General features: G+C 36.6%; 1 protein-coding gene across 2 annotated transcripts in view; it reads left to right on the top strand.

Moving 5' to 3' along the window:
* The window catches only part of Cert1 (ceramide transporter 1), a 79,771-nt gene that overhangs the window by 30,332 nt on the left and 24,251 nt on the right, over nt 1-25,188 (top strand). For both annotated transcript variants that reach the window (XM_090331847.1, XM_090331846.1), the window contains exons 4-8: nt 9,955-10,062; nt 11,749-11,887; nt 16,271-16,354; nt 19,035-19,192; nt 22,593-22,685. In XM_090331847.1, the coding sequence (XP_090187973.1) occupies nt 9,955-10,062; nt 11,749-11,887; nt 16,271-16,354; nt 19,035-19,192; nt 22,593-22,685 (582 nt within the window). The remainder of the gene's footprint in view (nt 1-9,954; nt 10,063-11,748; nt 11,888-16,270; nt 16,355-19,034; nt 19,193-22,592; nt 22,686-25,188) is intronic.

The following is a 25,188-nucleotide window of genomic DNA, read 5'->3' as shown; positions in this document are numbered from 1 at the left end:
AAAATGTTTTAGTAACAGGGTAAAAAGTCTTTGATTTACTGCCTTCATCACCTGTTAAACATTATTTTATTTTATTTTATTTTGCTTGCCATTCCTATGGCTTGAACTCAGGATCTGGGCACTGTCCTTGGACACACTTTCTGCCCAAAGATAGTGCTCTGCCACTTGAGCTACAGTACCACTTCTGGCTTCTTCTGTATAATGTCGTACCCAGGAATCCAACCTAGGGCTTTGTGCATGCTAGGCAAGCACTCTACCACTAGGCTGTGCTCCTGGCCCTACCTGTAAAACATTCTTGATGTATGTGATATTTGGTGTTGAAAGACAGCACTGGGGTAAGATTAATAAATAATAAGCAGATAAATATCTTCCAGTTAATATTATTCCCTTTGAAAACAGTTACATCCTTCAGTCACATAGAATGCTCCTTTAGTGACATAGAACGCTCATGTATTTAATTGTCAAGATAAGGTTAAAAATGCTTATATTACTTTTGACTTCCTAGTACATTACCTCTCTAATCTATGAAGAGATAATAGAAAAGTAGATACCTTGTGTCTATTTTAATTCTTTCAGAAGACATTCTATGTATTATTCCCACACATATGAAATTAAAGGCTATAAGAACATTGATCAATGAGTGTTCTTTTTTAAATTTTATTTTATTGTAAAAGTGATGTACAGAGAGGTTACAGTTACACAAGTAAAGTAATGCGTACATTTCTTTTTGAACACTGTTGCCTCCTCCCTGCTTTCCCTCCCCCTCCAAGTAATAAAGTTTAGTCCCAAAGTAGTATCTGGTGAGTATTGCCACCTGCATTGGTTCACCCTTTGTTCCACTAGTTCTGAGATTCCTCTTTACTCAAATCAGATAAACTTATATACAAGACAAAGGCTACCAAAATCAGAAACAGTAACTTCAGAAGAATTAACCACTGGAGGAATTTTTTAAAAAAATGGCTCACACCTGTAATCCTAGCTACTCAAGTGGCTGAGATCTGAGGATTGCAGTTCAAAGCCAGCCCATGCACTAAAAGTCTTAGTGACTCTTATCTCCAATTAATCACCAGAAAACGGGAAGTTGAGCTGTGGCTTAAGGGATAGGGCAGTAGCCTTGAGCTGAAGAGCTCAGGGACCACATCCAGGCCCAGAGTTCAAGTTCCACGACCCACAAAAAAAAAAAAAGATGAAATAACTGCAAGCAGTACACTAGAGAAAAACAACAACAAAAATGCTCTTGCTTCTACATCGTGGAGATCATTTCTATTAGCATCATTTTATATGGTCAGATGCACTTATCTATTGGGTTATTGTGAACCTCTGCTAGGACTACTGTGCATATACTAATTATTACAAATGAGGGAAACCATGGAGCCTATGTTTCTTTGAGTCTGGCTTACTTCACTTAATAAGATTTTTTCCAAGTCTTTCCATTTCCTTATGAATGGGACCACATTCCTTCTAATGAATACATAAAATTCCACTATACATATATACCACATTTTATTGATCCATTCATTTCCTGAGTGGCATCTAGGTTGCTTCCATATCTTAAGAAGGGCTGGATGAATGGGATTGCATTAAGCTGCAGAGCTTCTGCACGGCAAAGGACATAGCTAGCAAAGTAAATAGCCCATAAATTGGGAGATCTGGAGTATCAATAAACAGACATGGGCCTCATATCTAAAATATACTTACAGCTCAAAAAATTAAACTCCCCAAAAACAAACCCTTAAACAACCACCCTATTGATAAAGTATGGGGGCGTAGCCAAAAGGAATGTTTCTACACTATTGGTGGGAATATAAACTTGTTCAACAACTCTAGAAAGCAGTATGGAGATTCCTCAAAAAACTAAATATAGAGCCTCCCCTATGGCCCAGCAATCCTACTCCTACCCAAATGATCAAAAAAAAAAAACAAGGCCACACTAAAGCTACCAGCTATGTTCATTGCATCAGTATTTACCATAGCTGAGATATGGATCAATGAGTATTCTAAGAACAATCTCCTAAAATGTTTGTAGTATCTATTTTTAGTTGATTTCAGTTTTATTTTTAATGATTCATAGTAGGAAAACAAAACAAAAATTATCAGTCAACTCTTATTTATTTATTTATTTATTTTTGCCAGGGCACTGTCTTTGAGCTTTCTCAAGGCTAATGCTCTATCACTTGAGCCACAACACCACTTCTGGCTTTTTCTGTATATGTGGTACCAAGGAGTCTAACCCGGGCCTTCACTAGGCCACACTCCTTGCCCTCAACTTGTTATTTAAAAACACCTTCCTCATTAAGGTAGAATTAATAATTCATATCAAAACTTCTAGAATGATCTCTGCCTGATTTTTTTTTTTACATACATCTTTACCAATTTTCCCCACTCCAGCCTGTTAAAATAATAGTTTCTCATGAAAGGACAGGAAAATACACAATACCTTCAGTTTTATAATCCAGACAATTTTTTTCTGTGTACTTTTCCCTCAAAACCATTATGAAAGAAAAAGAGGTTTATGAATTTCAACTTTTATCATAATAGTAGCTACCTATCTTGGCCCACTATCTGTGCATGTGCTCCTGGAGTAACCTATACAGAACTTATAAAAGCCAGACTAAACACAAATTAGTCTGTTCTTCCTTTGATCACTGTCTCATTTTTTAAATAATTACATGGATGCAAACAAAACAGTGAGCAGCCTTTGTTTTACTTCCCTACCCATTATGGCAAGCTACTCCTCTTCCATCTGAAAATATTTCCACAAGATTTCAAAACCCAGGGTCCTTCCCTCTCTTCATTTTTCTCTTTTTCTCCTACTTAACTGCCAGAAAATAAAAACAGAAATGGCACGGAGGCTCAAGTAATAGAGCACTAACTCTGTTAAGTTGTTATAACTAGTTCTAATTAAATTGTTATAATTTTTAACTTTTATATCTATGGGAACCATAGGAAAGTAGCTATAGAGAATATACAGATGGGAGTAAGTAATTATATGAAAGAAATTAAAGAAGAAATTGAGACACTTCTCTACCAAAAATCCTAAACCAGCCGCTGTCCACAAAAACACCTCAGGGGCAGCACTCAGGCTCGAGTTCAAGTCCCACAACTTACCTTCCCCCCCCAGAGAAAAAGTATAAAGGAAGTTACAAATATATTTAGGAAAGGAAATACATTTAGAAAGTTTAATATTATTCTACCATCTGTGGTGTTATGTAAAGTAATCCATCTATCTAATTTAATGCCTATCAAATTTCTAATGACTTGTTATTGCAGAAATAGAAAAATTCATCCAGTGGGCATGTAGTGCACATCTGTATTCTCAACACTCAGAAGGGTGAGGCAGGAGTTCAGGGCTACCCTGTGCTACATAGACACACCCCGTCTCAACAGTCAAGAAGCAGGCCCATTCAATTTCCCTAGGAATCCAAAAGTACTTTAAATAGCTAAACAAAGTAAAGAACTCACACTTCCTCGTTTCTAAAACTTGCTTACAAAGCACAGAAATCAAAACAGCATGAATATTTAACCATAAGATATCTAGATCTGTGATATAGACAGTCCAGTAATAAACCCTTGCATGTATGGTCAAAGTATTTAGGGAAGGATGTTAAAACCATTCAACAGAGAAAAGACGTACTCTTTTTTTTTTTTTTTTTTGGCCCCCTTCTCTTTCTGGCCCCGCTCGCACCGGCCCCGCTCGCTCTGGCCCTGCTCCGGCCCCTTCTCGCTCTGGCCCCGCTCGCTCCGGCCTCGCTGGCTCTGGCTCGGCTCGCTCCCGCACGCTCCGGCCCTGCTCGCTCCGGCCCTGCTCGCTCCGGCCCCGTTCGCTCCGGCCACCACTCGGTTGGGCTCCGCTTGCTTGCTTTTGCTCTCTGTCGCTTGTTGCAGTCTCGTCTCTGCCACTTCCGGCTTGGTTGTGTATGTGGGATACTGAGGAATCGAACCCGGGTCTTTGTGCATGCTAGGCAAGCACTTTAACCGCTAGGCCAAACTCCGGGGCCCCTCTTTTTTTTTTTTAAACTAGTGCTAGGCTCATGGTATTCCCATGAATATTGGACTCATACTACATACAACTCAACTACATATTAACTCAAAAAGAATAAAGAAGGGCCGGGAGTTTAGCCTAGTGGTAGAGTGCCTGCCTAGCATGCACGAAGACTCAGGTTCGATTCCTCGGTACCACATACATAGAAAAAGCCAGAAGTGGTACAGTAGCTCAGGGTAGAACACTAGCCTTGAGGAAAGTCCAAGGACAGTGCTAAGGCCCTGAACTCAAGCCCAGGACTGACAAAAACAAAAACAAAAAAGAATGAAGAGCCAGGTACTGGTGGCTCTCACCTGTAATCTTAGCTGCACAGGAGGCTGAGATCTGAAGATAAAGGTTCAAAGCCAGCCTGGGAAGGAAAGTCTGTGAGATTCTTATCACTAAACACAGAAAAAAACAGAGGTGGTGCTATGGCTGGTAGAGTACTAACCTTGAGCAAAAAAGGAACTCAAGGACAGGGACAGTGCCCAGGCCTAAAGTTCAATACCCAGTACTGGCCAAAAAAGAAAAAAAAGGTTATGTGTGTGTGCATGCGCGCATACGCACATGTGAATAATGACCCAAAGTTACATACAAAACTCTTGGAAGAAAATATAAAAGCTTTATAGCATCGGGTTTGGGTAATCATTTATTAAATATGACACTGAAATCTTGGACAACAAAAGAATAAATTGAATTATTTGGAAATTTCAAAGTCTTTGCATCAGATATTCTTCGATACAGCAGAAAAGAAATGCCTTATACAGTATTGAGAAAAAATATTCATAAACCTAGACAAAGAAATTTCACATCATTTTTCTAATCATTATACTTATGTACTATTGGTAGGGATGTGAAATAATATAGCCAAGGATAGAAAGCTGTATGGAAATTCAAAAAAAATTGGAGTAGAATAACCATATCATCCTGAAGTTTCATTTCTGGAGTACTGAGGAATATGGCATTTTCATGTCAAGTTTTTTGTTTTTTAACTTCATATTATTTGCATTGACTTGGATAAAGAATACAATTATTGGGCCGGGACCTTGTCCTAGAGGTAGAATACTTTGCCTAGCATACACGAAGACCCAGGTTCTATTCCTTGCTACCACATACATAGAAAAAATGGGAAGTGGAGCTAAGGCTCAAGTGATAGAGCTCTGGCCTTGAGAAAGTCCACGGACAGTGCTCAGAGCCTGAGCTCAAGCCCAGGATTGGCCAAAAAATAAATAAATAAATAAATAAAATTATTGACAATGCAGCTTTATGACATTTTCAATTACAACTCATTCATTGCATTGCTTTGTCTTCCCATATCATTTTAAATAGTAATATTGAGATATTTTGATGTTCACAATGCAGTATAATTTTATTTCTTTATGGTTTTTAGAATTCCAGTGTCAGTGGAATTCTCTATTGTTGTATCTTAATGTCTAGCTTTGTATTTTTCTTTCTTCCTGTCCTTGAAGTGGAGACAAATAGTCTCCATTCCTGCAAGGGAAGAAATAGGAATCATGCCACTAATAAACTGGGTAGCATTTGACACCATGAGGCTGTTACTTAATTTCCGTCTCTTTTTTTTTCCTGCTTTGCTGCTTGTAATAGATTAAACAAGTGCTGTTAAAATTTTTAAGACTAAATTTTTTGGTGTTCCATATAACTTCTTTTAGGGTACAGGTGGACTGATGAACAGCTTGTGTAGAATGATAATTTTAAGTTTATCTCCCATATGATTAAGCTTTAAGTTCAGATATAACTTTAAGGGAAGTTATCCTGAGTTTTTAGGCATTTGTTTACTTATATTTAGCTCTTAGCTTTGAGGTAGATTGTTTAGTACCCTTACATGTTTTCAAAAGTCAACTACACAAGATAAAAATATGCATAATTAGTACTGAGCTTGCTAGTTGTACTTGGAGCAATAGTAACCTTTCCATAAGCTTTTCAGTATACTATTTGAAAAATGCTGCTGACTCCCTCTAGTGACCAAAAGAATTTTGAATGAAAAAAGTATGTTAATATAAAAAAGGGTTGTCTCACCCAGATGCCCCTCAGTAGCTGATTGGATGAACAAGATGTGGTATTTATTCACAATGGAATTCTATGCTGCCATCAGAAAGAATGACATTGCCTCATTTGTAAGGAAATGGAAAGACTTGGAAAAAAATCATATTAAATGAAGTAAGCTAGACCCAAAGGAACAGGCTCAATGGTTTCCCTCATTTGTAATAATTAGTACAAACTTTGGACTCTACTAGCAGAGTATTACAATAGCTCAAAACCCAGATACATAAGGCCATATAGGATGAGGCTAAATGAAAGAACCTCCAGGATATAGAAAAAGAGCTATATAATGTGTGATTGTTGTTCTTAATGCACTATGTTATTTCTCATCTCTTTTGTTGTCCCTTGGTTCTTCTCATATTGTTACAGTATCTTACCTTTTAATCTGGTATATTGTATATATTTTATTTTTTGCCAGTCCTGGGCTTGGGCTCAGGGCCTGAGCACTGTCCTTGGACTTTCTCAAGGCTAGAGCTCTACCACTTGAGCCTCAGCATCAATTCCAGCTTTTTCCTATATATGTGGACTGAAGAATCGAACCCGGATCTTCGTGCATGCTAGGCAAACACTACCTCTCGGCCAAACTCCCAGCCCTATTGTATATATTTTAAACATGAGAAGGGGTTTCAGTGTTTGAGAAGTAATGCACTTTCTATCTTGCAAATATAATTATAACCCCTCTATTAATTACAATAAAAATATATGAAAAAAAGGGTTGTCTCATTGCTATGGTATTTAGAAGTAAACTTAGTTCTAAGTAGGATGCTTAAGTGTGTGTTTCATTGAACCAGAATGACATTTCATGTCTGCAAACATGTTCCGAAACACTACTTATTACATCCACTGATAAGTTGTGCAGAGAGAGATATGAGGGATCTTTAAGAAGATGTTTTTTATTAAAAGATTTTATTAACACTGACTTTTTACGTCATATTTCAAATGCCGTGTTTAACAAATACATTGTTCAAGAAGGGAATCTATATATACAATTGCTCGCACATAAATTTTAGTACATAATTAAAATTAAGCTGAGAGTTTGTCATAGATACATATCAATCTATATAATATAATACTATGTCTATCCAGTATATATCATATCAGAGATTTTTATGTCTATGTAGTTTTATTTATATCTCCAAGACTGTGTCCATAACCTTGGGTACCCTAATATTGGGTCATCGCTGTTGTACAGTTTGGATCTAATATCCACACATCAAGGAGACCATGTGCCTTTTGTTTCTTTGGTCTTGACATCTCACTCAACATGATTTGCTCTAGTTTCATCCACTTCCCAGCGAATGCCATTATTTTATCTTGTCTGTTGGCTATGTAGAATTCCAGTGTGTGTGTGTGTGTGTGTGTGTGTGTACCACATTTTTTGTATCCATTCATCTGTAGTAGGGCATCTGGGTTGTTTTCATCCCTTGGCTATTGTGAATAGTGCAGCGATAAACTTGGCTGAGCAGGTGTCCTTATATCCTGGGTTATGATGCTCAGGGTAGACGCCCAGGAGTGGTATGGCTGGGTCATAGGGAAGGTCTATTTTCAGTTCTTTAAGAAACCTCCAAACTGCCTTCCAGAGTGGCTGTACTAGTTTACATTCCCACTGGCAGTGCAGTAAGGTTTTTCTTTCTCCACATTCCCCACCAGCATTTGTCATTTTCTGAGTTCAGAATATTGACCATTCTGATTGAGATAAGGTGATATCTTAGGGTTGTTTTTATTTGCATTTCCTTTATGACCATGGATGATGAGAATTTTCTCATATGTTTCTTTGCCACTTTAACCTAACTTTTTGATAGGTCTCTTTAGTTCCCTTGCCCATTCAGCAATTGGTTTGTTGGGTTTGGGAGGGATTAGTTTCTTGAGGTCCCTGTAGATATTAGATATTAAGCATTTGTCTGATGTATTATTGGTAAATATCTTTTCCCAGTTGGTTGGCTGTCTTTCTATTTTAGTAGCTATGCCTTTGTCTGTGCAGAAACTTTTTATTTTTAGGTAGTCCTATTTGTCGAGTCTCTCCAATCTGTTTTGACCCTAGGACTCTGTTCAAGAAGTTTTTTCCTGTACCTATGATGATTTCCAGTTTCTCTCCTGCTCTGTCATGTTTCAGGGTTTCAGGTCTGATATCGAGGTCTTTGATCCATTTGAGTTAATGTTTGTGCATGGTAACAGGGTGGGATCAATTTTTAGTTTTCTGCAGGGTAGCTGCCCAATTTTCCCAGCACCAGTATTTGAAGAGGCTGTGTATATTCCACTGTATATCTTTGGCGCCTTTGTCGAATATAAGTTGACTATGGATATGTGGTTTTATTTCTGGGTCTTCTATTCTCTTCCATTGATCTTCTGGTCTGTGTGTGTGTGTGTGTGTGTGTGTGTGTGTGTGTGTGTGTGTGTGTGTGTGTGTGTGTGTGTGTGTGTGTGTGTGTGTGCCAGTACCATGCTGTTTTAGTTATTAGGGTTCTGTAGTAGAGTTTGAGGTATGGTATTGTAATACCACCTGAATTGCTCTTTTTGCCTAGAATTGCTTTGGCTATTCTAGGTCATTTGTTGTTCCATATGAGCCTTTGGATTACGACCTCTATTTCAGAATGTCCTTGGGATTTTGATGGTGATTGCATTGAAATTGTATATCACTTTTGGCAGTGTGGCCATTTTCACTATGTTGGTTCTCCCTATCCAAGAGAATGGGATGTTTTCCATTTCCTGGTATCATCTTTGATTTCTTTCTTTAGGCTTTTGTACTTTTCTTAAATAATTCCTTTACATCTTTGGTTAGGTTAATTCCTAAATATTTTATTCTTTTGGGGGCTATTGCAAATGGAATCATTTTCTTGATTTCTCCTTCTGTTTGGGTATTGTTGGCATACAGAAAGGCTTTTGAAGGTTGATTTTGTATCCTGCCACTTTGACAAAGTGATTTATTAGTTCTAGGAGTTTGGGAATGGAATTTATTGGGTCATTCAGGTATAGGAGCATGTCAATCTGTGACATGACTCACCCAAAAAGGAGAGGGGGGGGGGCAGGGAGAGAGGGAGAGGGAGTGAGAGTCAGGCAGACTGACTGCAGGGCAGGAGTTTGGTCTAGTGGTAAAGTGCTTGCTTAGCATGCACAAAGGCCCAGGTTTGAATCCTCGGTAACATATATGTATCCCTTTTTAAACACGTCATATGAAATATGATATAAAAATCAATGTTAATAAATTCTTTAATTAAAAAATGGTAAAATTTACCATGTTAACCACTTTAAAATACTTTGTACCATTAAGAACCTTAATGCTAGCTGCGCACAGTGTCTCACACCTGTAATCCTAGCTGCTTAGGAGGCTAAGATCTGAGGATTGTGAAACTAAAGACCTTGAGACTCCTATCTCCAGTTAACTACTAGAAAACCGGAAGTGGGGCTGTGGCTCAAGAGGTAGGTGGTAGCCTTGAACTGAAGATTGAGCTCAGGGACAATGCTCAGGCCCAGAGTTCAAGGCCTATGACCAAAAAAAAAAAGAACATTAATGCGTCTTTTCAACCCTCATCAGTCAGAGCTTTTTTATGTCCCCCTAGCTGAAACTCAATACCCATTAAATACTCTTCCTCTCCAGCCCCTGTAAACCACTGTTCTACTGTCTTTTGCATCTGTCTATATTAGGCTATTTTCCTATTATTAAACCCTCCTTCAGCCTACTAGACCATCATGTAGGAAGTACTGAATAGATTTGTAATTTAAGTGACAGTTATTCAAAGAAATTGCCGTTATCAGTGGATTGACTTTTTTTTATGGGAATTCAGATTGCTAATAGTTGTTTACACCAACTTGTTCGTTTATTTTCTCCTAAGGACTTATTTACATTTTTTCATGTAGATTTATTCTCTCTCTAGACTGAATCAGGATATGGCTCAGAATCCAGCTTGCGTCGACATGGTTCAATGGTGTCACTGGTATCTGGAGCAAGTGGCTACTCTGCTACGTCCACATCTTCATTCAAGGTTTGTGGTTATGAATGCTTTATGTTAAGGCAACATTATTTGAACTTAGTATTGGGTATTGTGAGCATAACGTGATAGGTTTTTTAAATAACTTGTCTACAATTCAAGTATAGAATACTTTTTTAAGAGTGAAATCACAGCTATTCAAATATAAAATGAGGAGCTGAGTATGGCTCACATCTGTAATCCTAACTACCTAGGGAGATCTTAGGATCGCAGTTTGAAGCCAGCCCAGGCAGGAAAGTTGGTGAGACTCATCTCCAGTTAAACACACACACACACACACCAGAGATTTTTATTTCATTCATTCAAGCAGAATCTGAGTTATACAGAAATGAATATACTATTACAAACTGACCGATATCCACAGGTAAATGCATTTGCACAGGACAAAGTTCATTTGTGTCTCTGTGGACAAGAATTACCTATTAGCTCACAGAATTACCTACCTCCTTAGAGGTAGGTAATTATTACCTCATTAGAATTACCTGTGGTTCACACTTGAAATCCTAGCTACAAAGGATGTTGAGATCAGAAGAGGTGGCTTAAGACTAGCCTAGGAAAAATGTTCACAAGGGATCCCTATTTTAACCTAAAAATATACTAAGCAGTGGCACATAAATGTTATCTAAACCAGACAAAGCATAAATAGGATTATAATACAGACTAGTCACAGCAAAAAGTAAGACCATATTGAAAAAATAACTAAAGTAAAAAGACTTGAAGGTGTAGCTTAAATTGTTGGAGTGCCTACCTAAGAAGCACAAGGCCCTGAGTTCAAACCTAGTACCACAAAGAACAAAAAGTAGCAACAACAACAAAAAAACACCATACAGGCCAAGTTTTTTTTGGAGGGGGGTTGGGGGGTTGTCGATTGTGGGACTTGAACTCTAGGCCTGGGCGTTGTCCCTGAGCTCTTCAGCTCAAGCCTACTACCCTACCTTTAGAGCCACAGTACCACTTCCAGTTTTCTAGTGGTTAATTGGAGATAAGAGTCTCACTTTCTTGCCTGGGCTGGCTTTCAACTGGATCCTCAGATCTCAGCCTCCTAAGTAGATAGGATTATAGGAAAGTAGATAGAATTACAGATGTAAGCCATTGCACTCAACTTCAGGCCAAGTTTAATAATGGTATGCACCCATAATCCCAGTATTCTGGAGCCTGAAATAGGCATGTCACAGTTTGAATACCAATCCAGGCTATATAATAATACCTTATTCTTAAAGAAGACAAGATAAGAATAGCATATATTATTTAGTTTTCTACTAAAAGAGTTGTATAGTTCAAATGCAATGAACTCAAAAACTTTTATGTGAGATAATCTTCCTTTCTGGGTTCTTTATGTTCACTAATACTTTGAAATTGTACCCAATAGTAGGTTAGCTCATTTCAAAGTCTGGCATAGTTTTTCCACACAAATCCTTCTACTTTGAAAATGTTAAATGCTGTGTTAGCAGATTATCATGTTATTTTTTATTTCCTACAGATTTATCAGTATCAAGGCTCTAGATTAAGTCAGTTTCAAGCCTCTTCCTAGGAGTATTACTATGAACTTGACAGCTCTAATTCTTATTCCCTCCATGATAAGGTGGCAACATTAAGAGGTGATGAAATACTTATAGAACCCATAAAGTCTAGTTTTGTTTCACTTGAATTATATATCCCCTGCCTTTTTGTATTTTGCAGAAAGGCCACAGTTTACGTGAAAAATTGGCTGAAATGGAAACCTTCAGAGATATCCTCTGTAGACAAGTTGATACTCTCCAGAAGTACTTTGATGCCTGTGCTGATGCTGTCTCCAAGGATGAACTTCAAAGAGACAAAGGTTAATTAGGGTGTTGCACTATATTTATTTAGAGAATGAATTAGAGCCTCTTGATTTTATGGGTAATTTCTTTATGTAATACAGGAAATAATAGTCGTGGTACTATAAACTCCTAAGTTTAAATTTCCACATAACTTGAGCACTTTTTTTCCCCTCCTAATACTAGTACTGGGAATTGAACTCAAGGCTTGAGCACTATCCTTTAGCTTTTTCACTCAAGGCTGGCATTGTACCACTTGATCTCCATCTTTACTTTGTGTATATGTGTATATGTGCATGCTAGGATTACAGGCATGAGCAACTGGTGTCCCATGACTTGAGTACTTTTATTATTGAGTATTATATTTTATTTATTTTTATTATGTATTTTATTGTTTTATTTATTATATTAAGTACTATATTATTAAACACATTAATTCATTTTTTATCATCCATACCAAGATAATTTGGAGACCTTGAAATGATATTCTTCATTCTGTTATCTTTTTTTTTTTTTTTTTTTGCCAGTCCTGAGGCTTGAACTTGAGGTGTGAACACTGTCCTTGGGTTTTCTCAAGGCTAGAGCTCTACCACTTGAGCCACAGCACCATTTCCAGCTTTTTCTATGCATGTGTACTGAGGAATCCAACCCAGGGCCTTGTGCAAGCACTTTACCACTAGTCCAAACTTGTGGCCCTATTCTGTTACCTTGATAATAGAGAGCATTTCACATTATTATGTCTAATAGACTTTCCCCATAATGAAGTTTAGAGGAAATACAAATCTGGAATCATTTTATCTCTTTCTCTTTCCAGCAGCTTTCTCTCTCCCTCTCTCCCCCCCTCTCGTTCTCTTTTCTTCACTCCTTTTTCTTTTAACTCTCCTGCCTTTTTTTCTCATAAAAGAAGCAGCTAATATTGAAGTTATATATACTCTTAAAATAATTTAGTGACAAGAAACCAGAATGAACCTGCAGACCTATGGCTACCTAATCTTTAATAAGGAAGCAAAAACCACTAGATGGAAGAAAGACAGCCTCTTCAACAAATGATGCTGACAGAAATAGCTATACACCTATAGAAAAGTAAAGTTACATCTTTATATATTATCCTGCACCAGAATCAATTCCAAATGGGCCAAAGACCTAGAGTAAAAGCAGATACCCTGAAAACATTACAGGAAGGAATAGGAAAAACACTGGGGCTTGTCACAGGTCAAAACTTCCTTAATAAAGACCCAGAAACACAATGAATCAAGGAAAAGTTAAATAAATGAGATTGCATTAAACTAGAGCTTCTGCATGGCAAAGGACATAGCTAGTAAAATAAATAGAAAGCCCATATATTGAGAGAAGATCTTCACTAGCCACACAACAGACAAGGGCCTTATATCTAAAATATACTTAGAACTTAAAAAATTAAATCCTCCCAAAACAAATTCTCAAAAAACAAGTGGGTTAAAACTTAAAAGAGAGATTTCTCTGAAGAGAAAACAAGAAAGGCCAATAATATACTCAGAAGAAATGCTCAACATCTCTGGTCATAAAAGAAATACAAATCAAAACAGCGTTGAAATTCCGCTTCACTCCGGTTAGAATGGTCATTATCAAGGAATCTAATAACAACAGATGCTGGCAGGGATGTGGCCAACATGGAATGCTATAACACTGGTGGTGGGAATATAAACTTGTTCAACCACTCCGGAAAGAATCTATTAACATTGATTTTTACATCATAGTTCAAATGATGTGTTTTAACAAACAGGTATTCAAGAAGGAAATCTATATATAATTATGGGCACTTAGATTTTAGAACATTATCAAAATTAGGCTGAGGGTTTGTATGTCATAGATACATAATATATGTAATAAAACATTATGTCTATTGTCATAAGTTTTTATGACTATGTAGTTGTGCTTATATTTCGAATACCATGTCCATAGCATTGGGTATACAACCTTTGAGTCCTCACTCTTGTACTGTTTGGATCTAATAGCCACATATTAAGGATACCATGCGCCTTTGTTCCTTTGGTCTTGACTTGTCTCACTCAACATGATTTGCTGTAGATTCATCCACTTCCCTGCAAATGCCATTGTTTTATCTTGTCTGTTGGCTATGTAGAATTCCACTATACACACACAGACACACAGACACAGACACAGACACAGACACACACACACACACACACACACACACACACACCACATTTTCTGTATCCGTTCATCTGCAATAGGACATCTGGATTGTTTCCATCGCCTGGCTATTGTGAATAGTGTAGAGATAAACATAGCTGAGCAGGTGTCCTTATCATATCTTGGGTTATGACATTCAGGATAGATACCCAGAAGTGGTATAGTGGGATCGTAGGGAAGGTCAATTTTCAGTTCTTTAAGAAACTTCCACAGCGCTTTCCAGAGTGGCAGAACTAGTTTACAGTCCCACCAGCAGTGCAGTAGGGTTCCTTTTTCTCCACAACTCCGCCAGCATCTGTCTGAGTTCAAAATCTTGGCCATTCTTGTTGAGGTAAGGTGGTAGCTTAGGGTTGTTTTTATTTGCATTTCCTTTATGACCATGGATGATGGCTTTTCTGCCATTTTAATCTCTTCTTTTGAAAAGTCTTTCTTTAGTTCCCTTGCCCATTTCATGAATGGTTTGTTGGGTTTGTGGGGGATTAGTTTCTTGAGTTCCCTGTAGATACTGGATATTAAGCATTTGTCAGATGTATTATTGGTAAATATCTTTTCCCAGTTGGTTGGCTGTCTCTCTACTTTTGTGGCTATGCTTTTTTCTGTGCAGAAACTTTTTATTTTTAGGTAGTCCCATTTATCACGTCTTTCTCCAGTCTGTTGTGACCCTGAGATTCTGTTCAGGAATCTTTTGCCCGTGCCTATGAGTTCCAGTGTCTCCCACTCTATCATGTAACAGTTTCATGGTTTCCAGTCTGACATTGAGGTCTTTGATCCACTTTGAGTTAATGCTTGTGCATGGCGAAAGGCTAGGGTCAATTTTTATTTTCTGCATGGGTTCACATCTTTTTAAGTTGTCAATTTTTTCTTCCCTTTTTCCGCCTTTTTGTTGTTGTTAAATTTTTTACAATTTTATTTTATCTCTTTTGTTGACTGTTGCACCTCTTGGTTATTCCCATAGCTATTTAGGGTTTATAGTTTATATACCTAACTTACCAGAGTCTACCATCAAAATAATACTTTAAGGGCCGGGAGTTTGGGCCGGGAGTTTGGCCTAGTGATTGAGTGCTTGCCTAGCTTGCATGAAGACCCAGATTCGATTCCTCGGTACCACATACATAGAAAAAAGGCCGGAAGTGGTGCTGAGGCTCAAGTGGTAGAGCTCTAGCCTTGAGAAAGTCCAAGGACAGTGCTCAGGCCCTGAGCTCAAGCCCAGAACTGGCAAACTGAATATATATATATATATATATACTTTAAAATTTCATTTATAGCATGAGAACTGGCCTATGGGAGTGACTCAAGTGCTATTATATTTGCCTTGAATGATGGTTTCCCTGAGTACATTCCCCAGGACTTACAAAAAAATAAAAATACCGTGAACTTCCTGAAGGTTCTTTTTCTAGCTCATGTAGTTCATTCATTTGCAGGTTCTCTCAGTTCTTGCTGAATAATTAGAAGAGATCTTCTGCTGATCTCCAGTGTTCTCTTTCTATATGGCTCTCCCCTCTCCAATGATCTGAAATCTAGTTGCCTTTGTCTGCTTAGACTTTCTGCCTTTCTTTATCTCAGAGGTGGACTAGGCTCTCCTCAGTTCCTTACCTTTACTAAACCACCTAGAATCCCCCCCTCCAAGATAAGGTGCTGAAACAATAATGAAGCTCCTATCATTTGTTTTCCAGCTCTCAAGGATATCAATATCCATCATTTAATATATATTTTGTCCAGTTTTAAATACATGAGGGTTTGAACTCCAGTGTTATATTTACTAGATAGATGCTCTGCCCCTTGAATCAGATATCAGCACTTGTCTACCTTTTTTTTATACCCATGCAGAAGAGAAATCCATATTTCTGAAAGTTACTTAATTTAGACAAAGTTAAGAAAACTTTGGGTTTTTTTTTATTGTTTGGGGTTTTTTTTGCTAATATCCAGATTTCAAAGACCTCACAGTTGCTCAGCTTGCTCTCTACCATTTGAGCCATGCCTCTAGCCTCCAGTCTAGCTTTTTGGTTGTTACTTTATTACTCTTATTTAAAAATTGGTGGTACACAATTTCATTGTTAAAAGTTCCACGAACATTTTTAACGTATTCCAGTCAGTTTCCAGTTTGCAGTATATATTTGTACAAGCTAGAGTTTATTACTCAGATGAACAAAAGAGTAAGTAATTTGCTTCTCTTTTGTTTATTCTAATGTTCTGAAATACATTTTATTTAGTGGTGGAAGATGATGAAGATGACTTTCCCACAACACGCTCAGATGGAGAATTCCTTCCCAGTACCAATGGCAATAAAGAAAAGTGTAAGTAAATACTTTGTGAAGTTACAGTATAACTATAACAAAGAATAATTCCTAATTGAAAAAAATTTTTAAGACAGTAGAATTCCTGGAATCAAACGTAAAAAAAAAAATAGCTTCTAAGAAAAGTCATGTCTTTATCATATGATCAGCCACATATACTAACAAAGATTATTCTAAATTCCAGACATTTCCTAAGTATTGATAAAATGAGTGTCTAGTATTGAAAGAATTTTTCTTGGTTGGAAACATGGTTATGGAATTTTACTTCAGTTTTTCTTCCAGAATATTTCTAATTACTCCTTCAAAATATTTTTCTCCACTGGTAAACTGGTGTTGAAAAGTATTAAGGAACATTTCAACATTGTTGAAATGGCTCCGATTTCATAGCATAATTGTTCACAGACCACAGACTGGCATGATTTATTTCACACAGTAACATATTGTTACTCTATTTGTAGTGTCTAGGAAGAAGTCAGCATTATTCATTACTGTGAAACAAGTTAAGTAGTCTTGGCATATTTCTTAGAAAAACCTTACAGTGGCTTTTAAAAATATTTAAGGTAAAAAATTCATTTGTAAAAAATACTAATCTTAATTTATGCTTAATTATGTGAACTAAAATCTGTGGCAATAACAGATTTGTTTGAAATTGCTTTTTCTGAGGAAATAATTTTGTTTTGGAAGTCTTAAAATACCACATTATTGATGCTACAATCTAATGCTTCCCATTCACACCTTGCTTATTTTTTTTCATTTTGTTCTTTCCTTAAACATTATCCCCTCTTATTCTTGCAAAATACTAGCTTTGCTATTATAGCTTGATATATAAGTTGTCTTTATAAATTGGGAACTTCATTGTTGACATTCATCTTGTTATTCTCTAATATCTTTGTGGAGTTTCAAATGTTTCTTTCAGTTTCATTTTAATTTCACACTGAATAATTTTTTTGTTTTGTTTGTTGCCAATACTGGGGCTTGAATTCAGAGCCTGGGCACTGTCCTTGGACACTTTTTGCTCAAGACTCACGCTCTGCCACTGCTACTTCATGCTTTTTTTGTGTATGAGGTACTAGGGAATCGAACCTAGGGCTTCATGCATGCTAAGTGAGCACTCTGCTAGCAGGCATATAGGATGAGTCTAAGCAAAATCAACTCCAGGTAAACAAGAGGTTTACCTTTGTGATTGTTGTTCTTAGCCTACTGTGTAAAGTTAATTCTTTTCTCTCTTTTTTTTTTCTGTATGATTTATCTTGTTATAACTGTATCTGATTTGGTACTTGCTATATTGTATATGTGCTTATTTGTTTATTTGAAATATGGAAGATGATTGGGAGGCGTGAGAGAGGGAAACTGGGAGAAAAACATGGGAAGAAATATCAGTGTTCAAGAAGTAATGTACACACTACCTAATGAACTCCTCAGTACATCACATTGACAGTAAAATACAATTGAAAAAATAAGATTATTTGTTTGAGTTCTAAGATCTTTCATTAAAAGACTAACCATCACCTTGAGGGGAGGGAAATGGGGACAAAAACATGAGAAGGAGTATCAGTGTGTGTGAAGTAATGCACTTTCTATCTGGCGAATATAACTGTAACCCCTATATTAATTATAATTTTAAAAATATATGAAAAAAAGAAAAAAAAGATGAGGCAGACTTTAAATTATAAAACGTAAACATAAAACCTATTTAATGTGTTAGGTGGTCATGGACTTCAGTTTGAGTATGTTTAAATTTTCTATCACCATTTTGAATTCTACATTTATCCACATTTTAAAAAAATTCCAGATCTCATCAGGTGCATGTGACTCATGCCTGTAATCCTAGCTACTAAAGAGGCTAACTTCTGAGGATCATGGTTCAAAGCCAGCCCAGGCACTAAAGTCTGTGAGACTCTTTCTTTTTTTTTCTTTTTTTTTGCCAGTCCTGGGCTTGAGCTCAGGGCTTGAGCACTGTCCTTGGACTTTCTCAAGGCTAGAGCTCTACCGCTTGAGCCTCAGCACCACTTCCAGCTTTTTTCTATGTATGTGGTACCGAGGAATCGAACCTGGGTCTTCATGCATGCTAGGCAAGCACTTTAACCACTAGGCCAAACTCCCAGCCCCTCTGTGAGACTCTTATCTCTAGTTAACCACTAGGAAATGGAAGTGGCACTGTGGGTCAAGTGGTAGAGCACTAGCAGTACTAGCCTTGAGCTGAAGAGCCTAGGAACAGCACCCAGGCCAGAGTTCAAGCCTTACAACCAACCAACCAAAAAAAAAAAGATTCCATGTTTCTTAAAATGTAACTTTTGCTATAGTTAGGTCTTGCTCTAAGCTGTCCAAGACACTGTTTAAGTATCCCTCCTCCTACCACTTGATTCACATGGGCGTAACACAACAAATAAATTGCAGGAAGTAGAATCTAGAAGAAAGGACTTGGAAGTATGTCTGTTCCCATAAAGCTTTTCTTATGAAGTGTGAACAGGACATTTTTTAATGTTAGTCCACAGAAAGCTTTTCTCATAAAAGTGTGGACAGGACATTTTTTTAATGCTATCCCACAGGAGGAAAATTATAATCCAAAAATCTGTTCTTATGTGCTAGGGTTTTTTTTTTTATAAGTTTTTATTGTAAATTATGGTGGAGAATTACTCTTCATTTGAAAGATTTTTTAGAGAATAACTTTCTTTTTCAGTGTTTCCACATGTAACACCAAAAGGAATTAATGGTATAGACTTTAAAGGGGAAGCTATAACTTTTAAAGCAACTACTGCTGGAATTCTTGCTACACTTTCTCATTGTATTGAATTAATGGTAAAACGTGAGGATAACTGGCAAAAAAGACTGGATAAGGTAAGACTAGTTTTTCTTCTTTCTAAAAAAAAAAGCCAACAGGTTATTTTAAGTTCTATGTGTTTGCCTGAACATTAAATCTAAGTTTTAAGGGAAAGTCTATTGGTTAACAGAATAGTAGACTGTAGTACTTTTCTGATAGTTTATGGGACTCTTAAACTTTATTTTCCTAGTAAAATTCATTAGGAATTTGTTCATTATGATATACATTCTTGATAGTAGTTTATTTAAAAATACTTCATGGATCTCCATTTGGCATAACATTTTGTGATATATGAAATTGTATTTAAGTTACATGAAGTAGTTTTTAGAATATAAAGTTAAACATTAACTTATATTTCACAGCTGTATGTTTTCCATGGTCATTGTGATATCATTTGGCATAGATTATGTTTGAATATTTGCCCTTTGTTCCCTTTTTCCACCTTGGTTTTATTAGCACTGATAATAATAACATTGAATCTCCAGGGTTTTTTTTTTTACTATAAAGTATTCCTCACTGGATTTGCTTAGTAGGAACTATTAGCTTAGAATTATATTCAACTTAGTAAAATAATAAGATGCTAGAATTGAGATGTAACTGAGAAACTTTAATTGTAGTTCAACATCATAGAAAGAAAAGTGAACTGAGCCATTGGCTTACTTATCCAAAAGTATTAAGTAAGGGGCCGGGAGTTTGGCCTAGTGGTAGAGTGCTTGCCTAGCATGCACGAAGACCCAGGTTCAATTCCTCGGTACCACATACATAGGGGGAAAAAAAGCCAGAAATGGTGCTGTGGCTCAAGTGGTGGAGCTCTAGCCTTAAGAAAGTCCAAGAACAGTGCTTAGCCCTGAGTTAAAGGCCCAGGACTCGCAAAAAAAAAAAAAAAAAAAAAGTAACAGAAATTTTTCTTTATTGAAATGTCATCTAGATACCAGACTGTCTAGACATCAGTTAGGATTTATCATTTATTAAAAAGTGTTATTGCTTACAGTGTTAGAAGATCTAAGGACAAGAAAGAAAGCAGTATCATATGATATAATGGCACAGTGGCCACACTATTTAAATATATATATATTTAAGAAGATGCTTAAGAAGAGAACTGTTCAGAATTCTCAAGTACATATGAGAATAAGTATATTAACTAATCTTTAACCAGTTCTAAGGTCTGATGATACCCCCAATTGTAGTACCAAGCCCTATTATGCTATACATTTTTCCTGTACATGCATACCTATGACAGTTTAATTTATAAATTAGATATAGTAAGAGATTAATAATAACCAGTGATAATAGAATGATTATAATATACTATAATGAAATTTTATAAATACATGTATTTCTTTCTCTCTCAAAATCTTATTATACTTAACCCTTCCTGTTGACTATGGATAAAAAAGTATAGAAAATGGAACTGTAGGGCCATGCATGGTAGTTCAGCCTTGTAATCTCAGCTGCTTGAGAGATGAAAAATCAGATAAATCACAGTTCAAGGCCAGCCAAGACAAATGCTTTACCACAGAACCACATCCGTTCATGACTTTCTAATCTTCCTTATTGTATATGCACACTCTAGGAAGACTACGTTTCTTAATATAGAAATTATTAGTAAATGTGTCCTTTATGTAATTAATAGAACTGAGAAATAAAGTATAGTGATAATAACATTGTTCATTGATACTGCTTCATTCTAAGTGTATTTTTATGACTCCTCTAGCTAAAATGAAGAAATTTTACTGAGCAGAAAATAATCCTTCCATGATCTTAAAATATAAGAAAAATAGTTAAATGACATTATAAGTTATTTAGTAGAATTGGTTAATTTACTATTTGCTGTGTAAGTGTATGGTATCAGTTGAAATATTCTTTTTTTTTTTTGCCAGTCTTGAACTCAAAGCCTAAGCACCAGCCTTGGGCTTTCTCAAGGCTAGAGTTCTACCAATTGAGCCACAGCACCACTTCCAGCTTTTCTATGTATGTGGTACCGAGGACTAGGACCCGGTCTTTGTGCATGCTAGGCAAGCACTCTACCACTGGGCCAAACACCCTTCAGTTTAAATATTCTTACTGATAATAGAGGCAAAAATTTTTGTGGTTACTTATAATAAAAATCCCTCCTTCTATAGAAGTATATATGATTTTCAGACAGTTTTGTCCAAGAAAAACAAAAATTGTAGGTTTAGGCAATTTTAGTTACCAGTATTAATAAGGTTCAGAACTATGTAATTTTACATAGTTTTTCACTTTCCCTTAAGCCTCTTTTACTTGTGTTAAAATACATGTTTGTTTTATTCTGTTTTTAAGGTATGTATAGTGATATTTACCATACTTAAATATACTATTGATTTTTTTTATCAGATTTGACCCATTATACTAGTTTGATGTTGCATTAAGTTGCTATTGGGTCAACTTTTCTTTCTTTTTTTTTTTTTTGCCAGTCCTGGGCTTGAGCTCAGGGCCTGAGCACTGTCCTTGGACTTTCTCAAGGCTAGAGCTCTACCACTTGAGCCTCAGCACCACTTCTGGCTTTTTTCTATGTATGTGGTACCAAGGAATCGAACCCGGGTCTTCGTGCATGCTACGCAAAGCACTCTACCACTAGGCTAAACTCCCGGCCTGTTATTTTAAGTATTTTAAGTTATTTTAAGTATTTACTTTATATCTTTTATCTGTGTTAAGCCCTCACTACTGTAGGAGAAGATTGTTGTAGAATCCTTTTTAGCTCTCTTTTATGGCCACTAATGACAAAGTATGAGAAATTTATCTTTCTTAGAATTTCTTTTTCACATTCAGATTCCACCTATTAATTAAAAAAATTATGTTAAGGAACCAGGAGTTTGGCCCCATGAGACTCTTATCTCCAATTAATTACCAGAAAATGAAAGTGGCACCGTGGCTCAATGTGGTAGAGTGCTAGCCTTGAGCTGAAAAGCTCAAGGATAGTGTCCAGGCCCAGAATTCAAGCCGCACTACCCACCAAAAAAAAAAAAAAATAGCTGTACAAAGAGATTTCAATTCAGAATGTCAGTTCTGAGCACAGTGAATCTTGATCTTAGTAGCTTCTGTTAATTTTTTTTATTCTAGCTATCTAATACTTCTTTCCTCCCTTTATTCTCAAAAAGATATGGGGATAAAAGGAGAGTATGGCAGGATTTAATAGGAATTTTTCTGGTGTTTTTCAGTTTTGTCAGGTATACTGTAGATCCTTGAGAAGTTTGAAATTTAAAATATGCTATTAATGGCGATTTAAATGTAGCTTGTATATAATATATAACTCACAGAAAGGTATTTTCTTGGGCAGAATACTTTTATTGTAGGAGTAATTTTTTCTAATCAAATTACAAAGTTTTACTGAAATTTACTTAAAAATCCTCAGTGTGATTTAAATGCCATCTTCTAATGATAATTTTTGTCTCACAGGAAGGTGAGAAAAAAAGAAGAGTAGAGGAAGCATACAACAATGCAATGGCAGAACTTAAGAAAAAGTCCCACTTTGGAGGACCAGATTATGAAGTATGAACTTACAGTTTGTTAGTAGGAAAAGCATACTGTACATATTTATCACAAAAGTAATTTCTAAATAACACTTTTGTGGCCTTTTTTTTAATGTGCCAAGCTTTTTCCGAAAGATACCTACATTTATTTAACTGCTTATAAAATATAATACTGAATTTTAAAGGCTCAATTCAGTTTGTAGAATAGGTTTTTATCTCCCCTGTGAAGGTGATCGTTTTTAAGATTATTTATACTATACGGTGAGATCTCCTTTTGTTTGCTAAAAATCTTCCATTTCATACATACATACTACAGAGAGAAAAAGGAAGAGGAAAAGAGATTTTTATGAGCTTTTTTTCCTTAATGCTGTTTTAGGGATCAGTTCTGGCACTTAAATTTAGGGCCTCATGTTCTCACTTGGCTTTTTGCAAATCTGTAACTCTGCAACTCAAAGCATGCCTCCAATTTTGGCTAGTTGCTTGGAGATGTAGGTCTTGTGGATTTCTCTGCTTGGACTGGCTTCAAAGCACAATTCTCAAATCTCAGCATCCTGAGTTGGTAGGATTATAGGAGTGAGCCTATAGCCATACTCATGGATCTCTCCTTTCCTTCTTTCTTCTTTTCCTTATCTTTCCTTCTCTTTCCTCCCTTCCTTTTTTTTCCCCCTCAACTTTCTTTCCCCTTTCCTTCCTTTGCCATTCCCTTTTCTTCCTTTCCGTGTGTGTGTGTGTGTGTGTGTGTGTGTGTGTGTGTGTGTTCGTGTGTGTTCGTGCTTGAGATACGCTTGCTCTTATGTGTGTGCACTTGCATGCCCATACTCCGGCTTGAACTTAAGGCCTATGTATTCTCCCTTAGCTTGTTCACTCAAGGCTAATGTGCTGTGCTGCTACTTGGACCACAAGCTCTTCTTCCTGCTTTTTGGTGGTTGATTGGGTATGAGTCTCAGGGACTTTCTTGCCTGGGATTGCTTTGAATTATGATCCTCAGACCTCTGTCACCTGAGTTGCTAGGATTATGGCATATGAGCCATCAGCATTCAGCTCAGGCATATTTCTCTTTTATTTATCAGTTGATGAGCTTGAACTGAGGGCCTGGACACTGTCCCTGAGCTCTTTCTCTCGAAGTTAGCACTCTGCTATTTTGGACCACAGCTCCACTTCCAGTTTTCTGGTGGTTAACTGGAGATATGAGTCTCGCAGACTTTGATGGCTTTGAACCACAGTCCTCAGATCTAAGCCTCCTGAATAGCTAGGATTACAAGCATGAGCCATTAAAGACCACACATATTTCTGAAAAGAATATTTTAAAAATAGGATGGCAGGAAATGTCTTTGAAGTAGAAGCAAAATGCTAGGTTTTAAAAAATGGAAGAAAAATTTCATGTTGGAAAGAATTTCTGAGTATGGGAATCCAAAATAATAAGACTTTAATAAAACTTGAGTTTTGATTTTTTTTTTTTTTTTTTTTGTGAGTCCTGGGCTTGGCCTCAGGTCCAGGACACTGTCCTTGGGTTTTCTCAGGGCTAGATCTCTAGTACTTGAGCCACAGTACCACTTCTGGCTTTTTTCTATGTATGTGGTACTGAAGAATCGAACCCTAGTCTTTGTGCATGCTAAGCAAGTACTCTACCACTAGGCCACATTCCCAGCCCCTGAAAATATTTTTAAAGTATTGTTTTGAATTCATACTTTTCTGTGATGTATAAAACTTACATGATTAGCTGTTGCCAGCTGTTGTCACCTGGGTGAGGTGGCTCACGCCTGTAATCCTAGCTACTCAGGAGGCTGAGATCAGAGGATCAAGGTTCAAAGCCAGCCTGGGCACAAAAGGCCCGAGACTCTTATCTCCAATTAACCTTTAGCAAACAGGAAGTGGGGCTTGGCTCAAGAGTAGGACAGTATCCTTGAGGTGAAGAGCTCAGGGATAGCGTCCAGGCCCAGAGTTCAAGCCCCATGACTCACCAAAAGAAACAAATAAAAAAAACAATTTAGATTACTGGAAATAAGCTATTTCAATGACACATTTAGTTTTGAAGCAGAGCAAATAGTTTTACTATTTTGATTCTGAAAAATTGTCAACTTTCCTAATTACCTTTTTTTCACATTATAAATAAAATATATTTTCATTATAGAAAACATACAATAAATCAAGAACATGTTTTTAACAGTATATAGTATAGAGTACATTTACTTAGCCTAACAGCATATAATTGTATATTATTTGTCTGTGCTTCTGTTAACCTGGTTGTTCTTTGAGGTGTTTTTTTTTATTGTTGTTTTATAAAGAGGGAGAGGATAAGGATGGAGGAAGAAGGAACTTGATGTGTTTACTTGTTTCAAACCAGAAATAATGTTGTTTATTGATATAATCTAATTTTTAAAGTAAGTATTCATCTGTCCTAACTTACCCATTTCTTTTGACTTTTTTTTTAATTGGGTGACTTGGGGTTATCAATTTAACTGAGAATATTTCATAATTAATGCTTTGTCTCCTTTTGAAAAGGATTATTTTAAAATGCAAGG

Source organism: Megascapheus bottae, chromosome 4 (genome assembly GCF_031878675.1).
Source record: "Megascapheus bottae isolate mThoBot1 chromosome 4, mThoBot2.hap1, whole genome shotgun sequence".
In the NCBI taxonomy this organism is placed as follows: Eukaryota; Metazoa; Chordata; class Mammalia; order Rodentia; family Geomyidae; genus Megascapheus; species Megascapheus bottae.
This window is presented reverse-complemented; position numbering and strand designations above follow the sequence as displayed.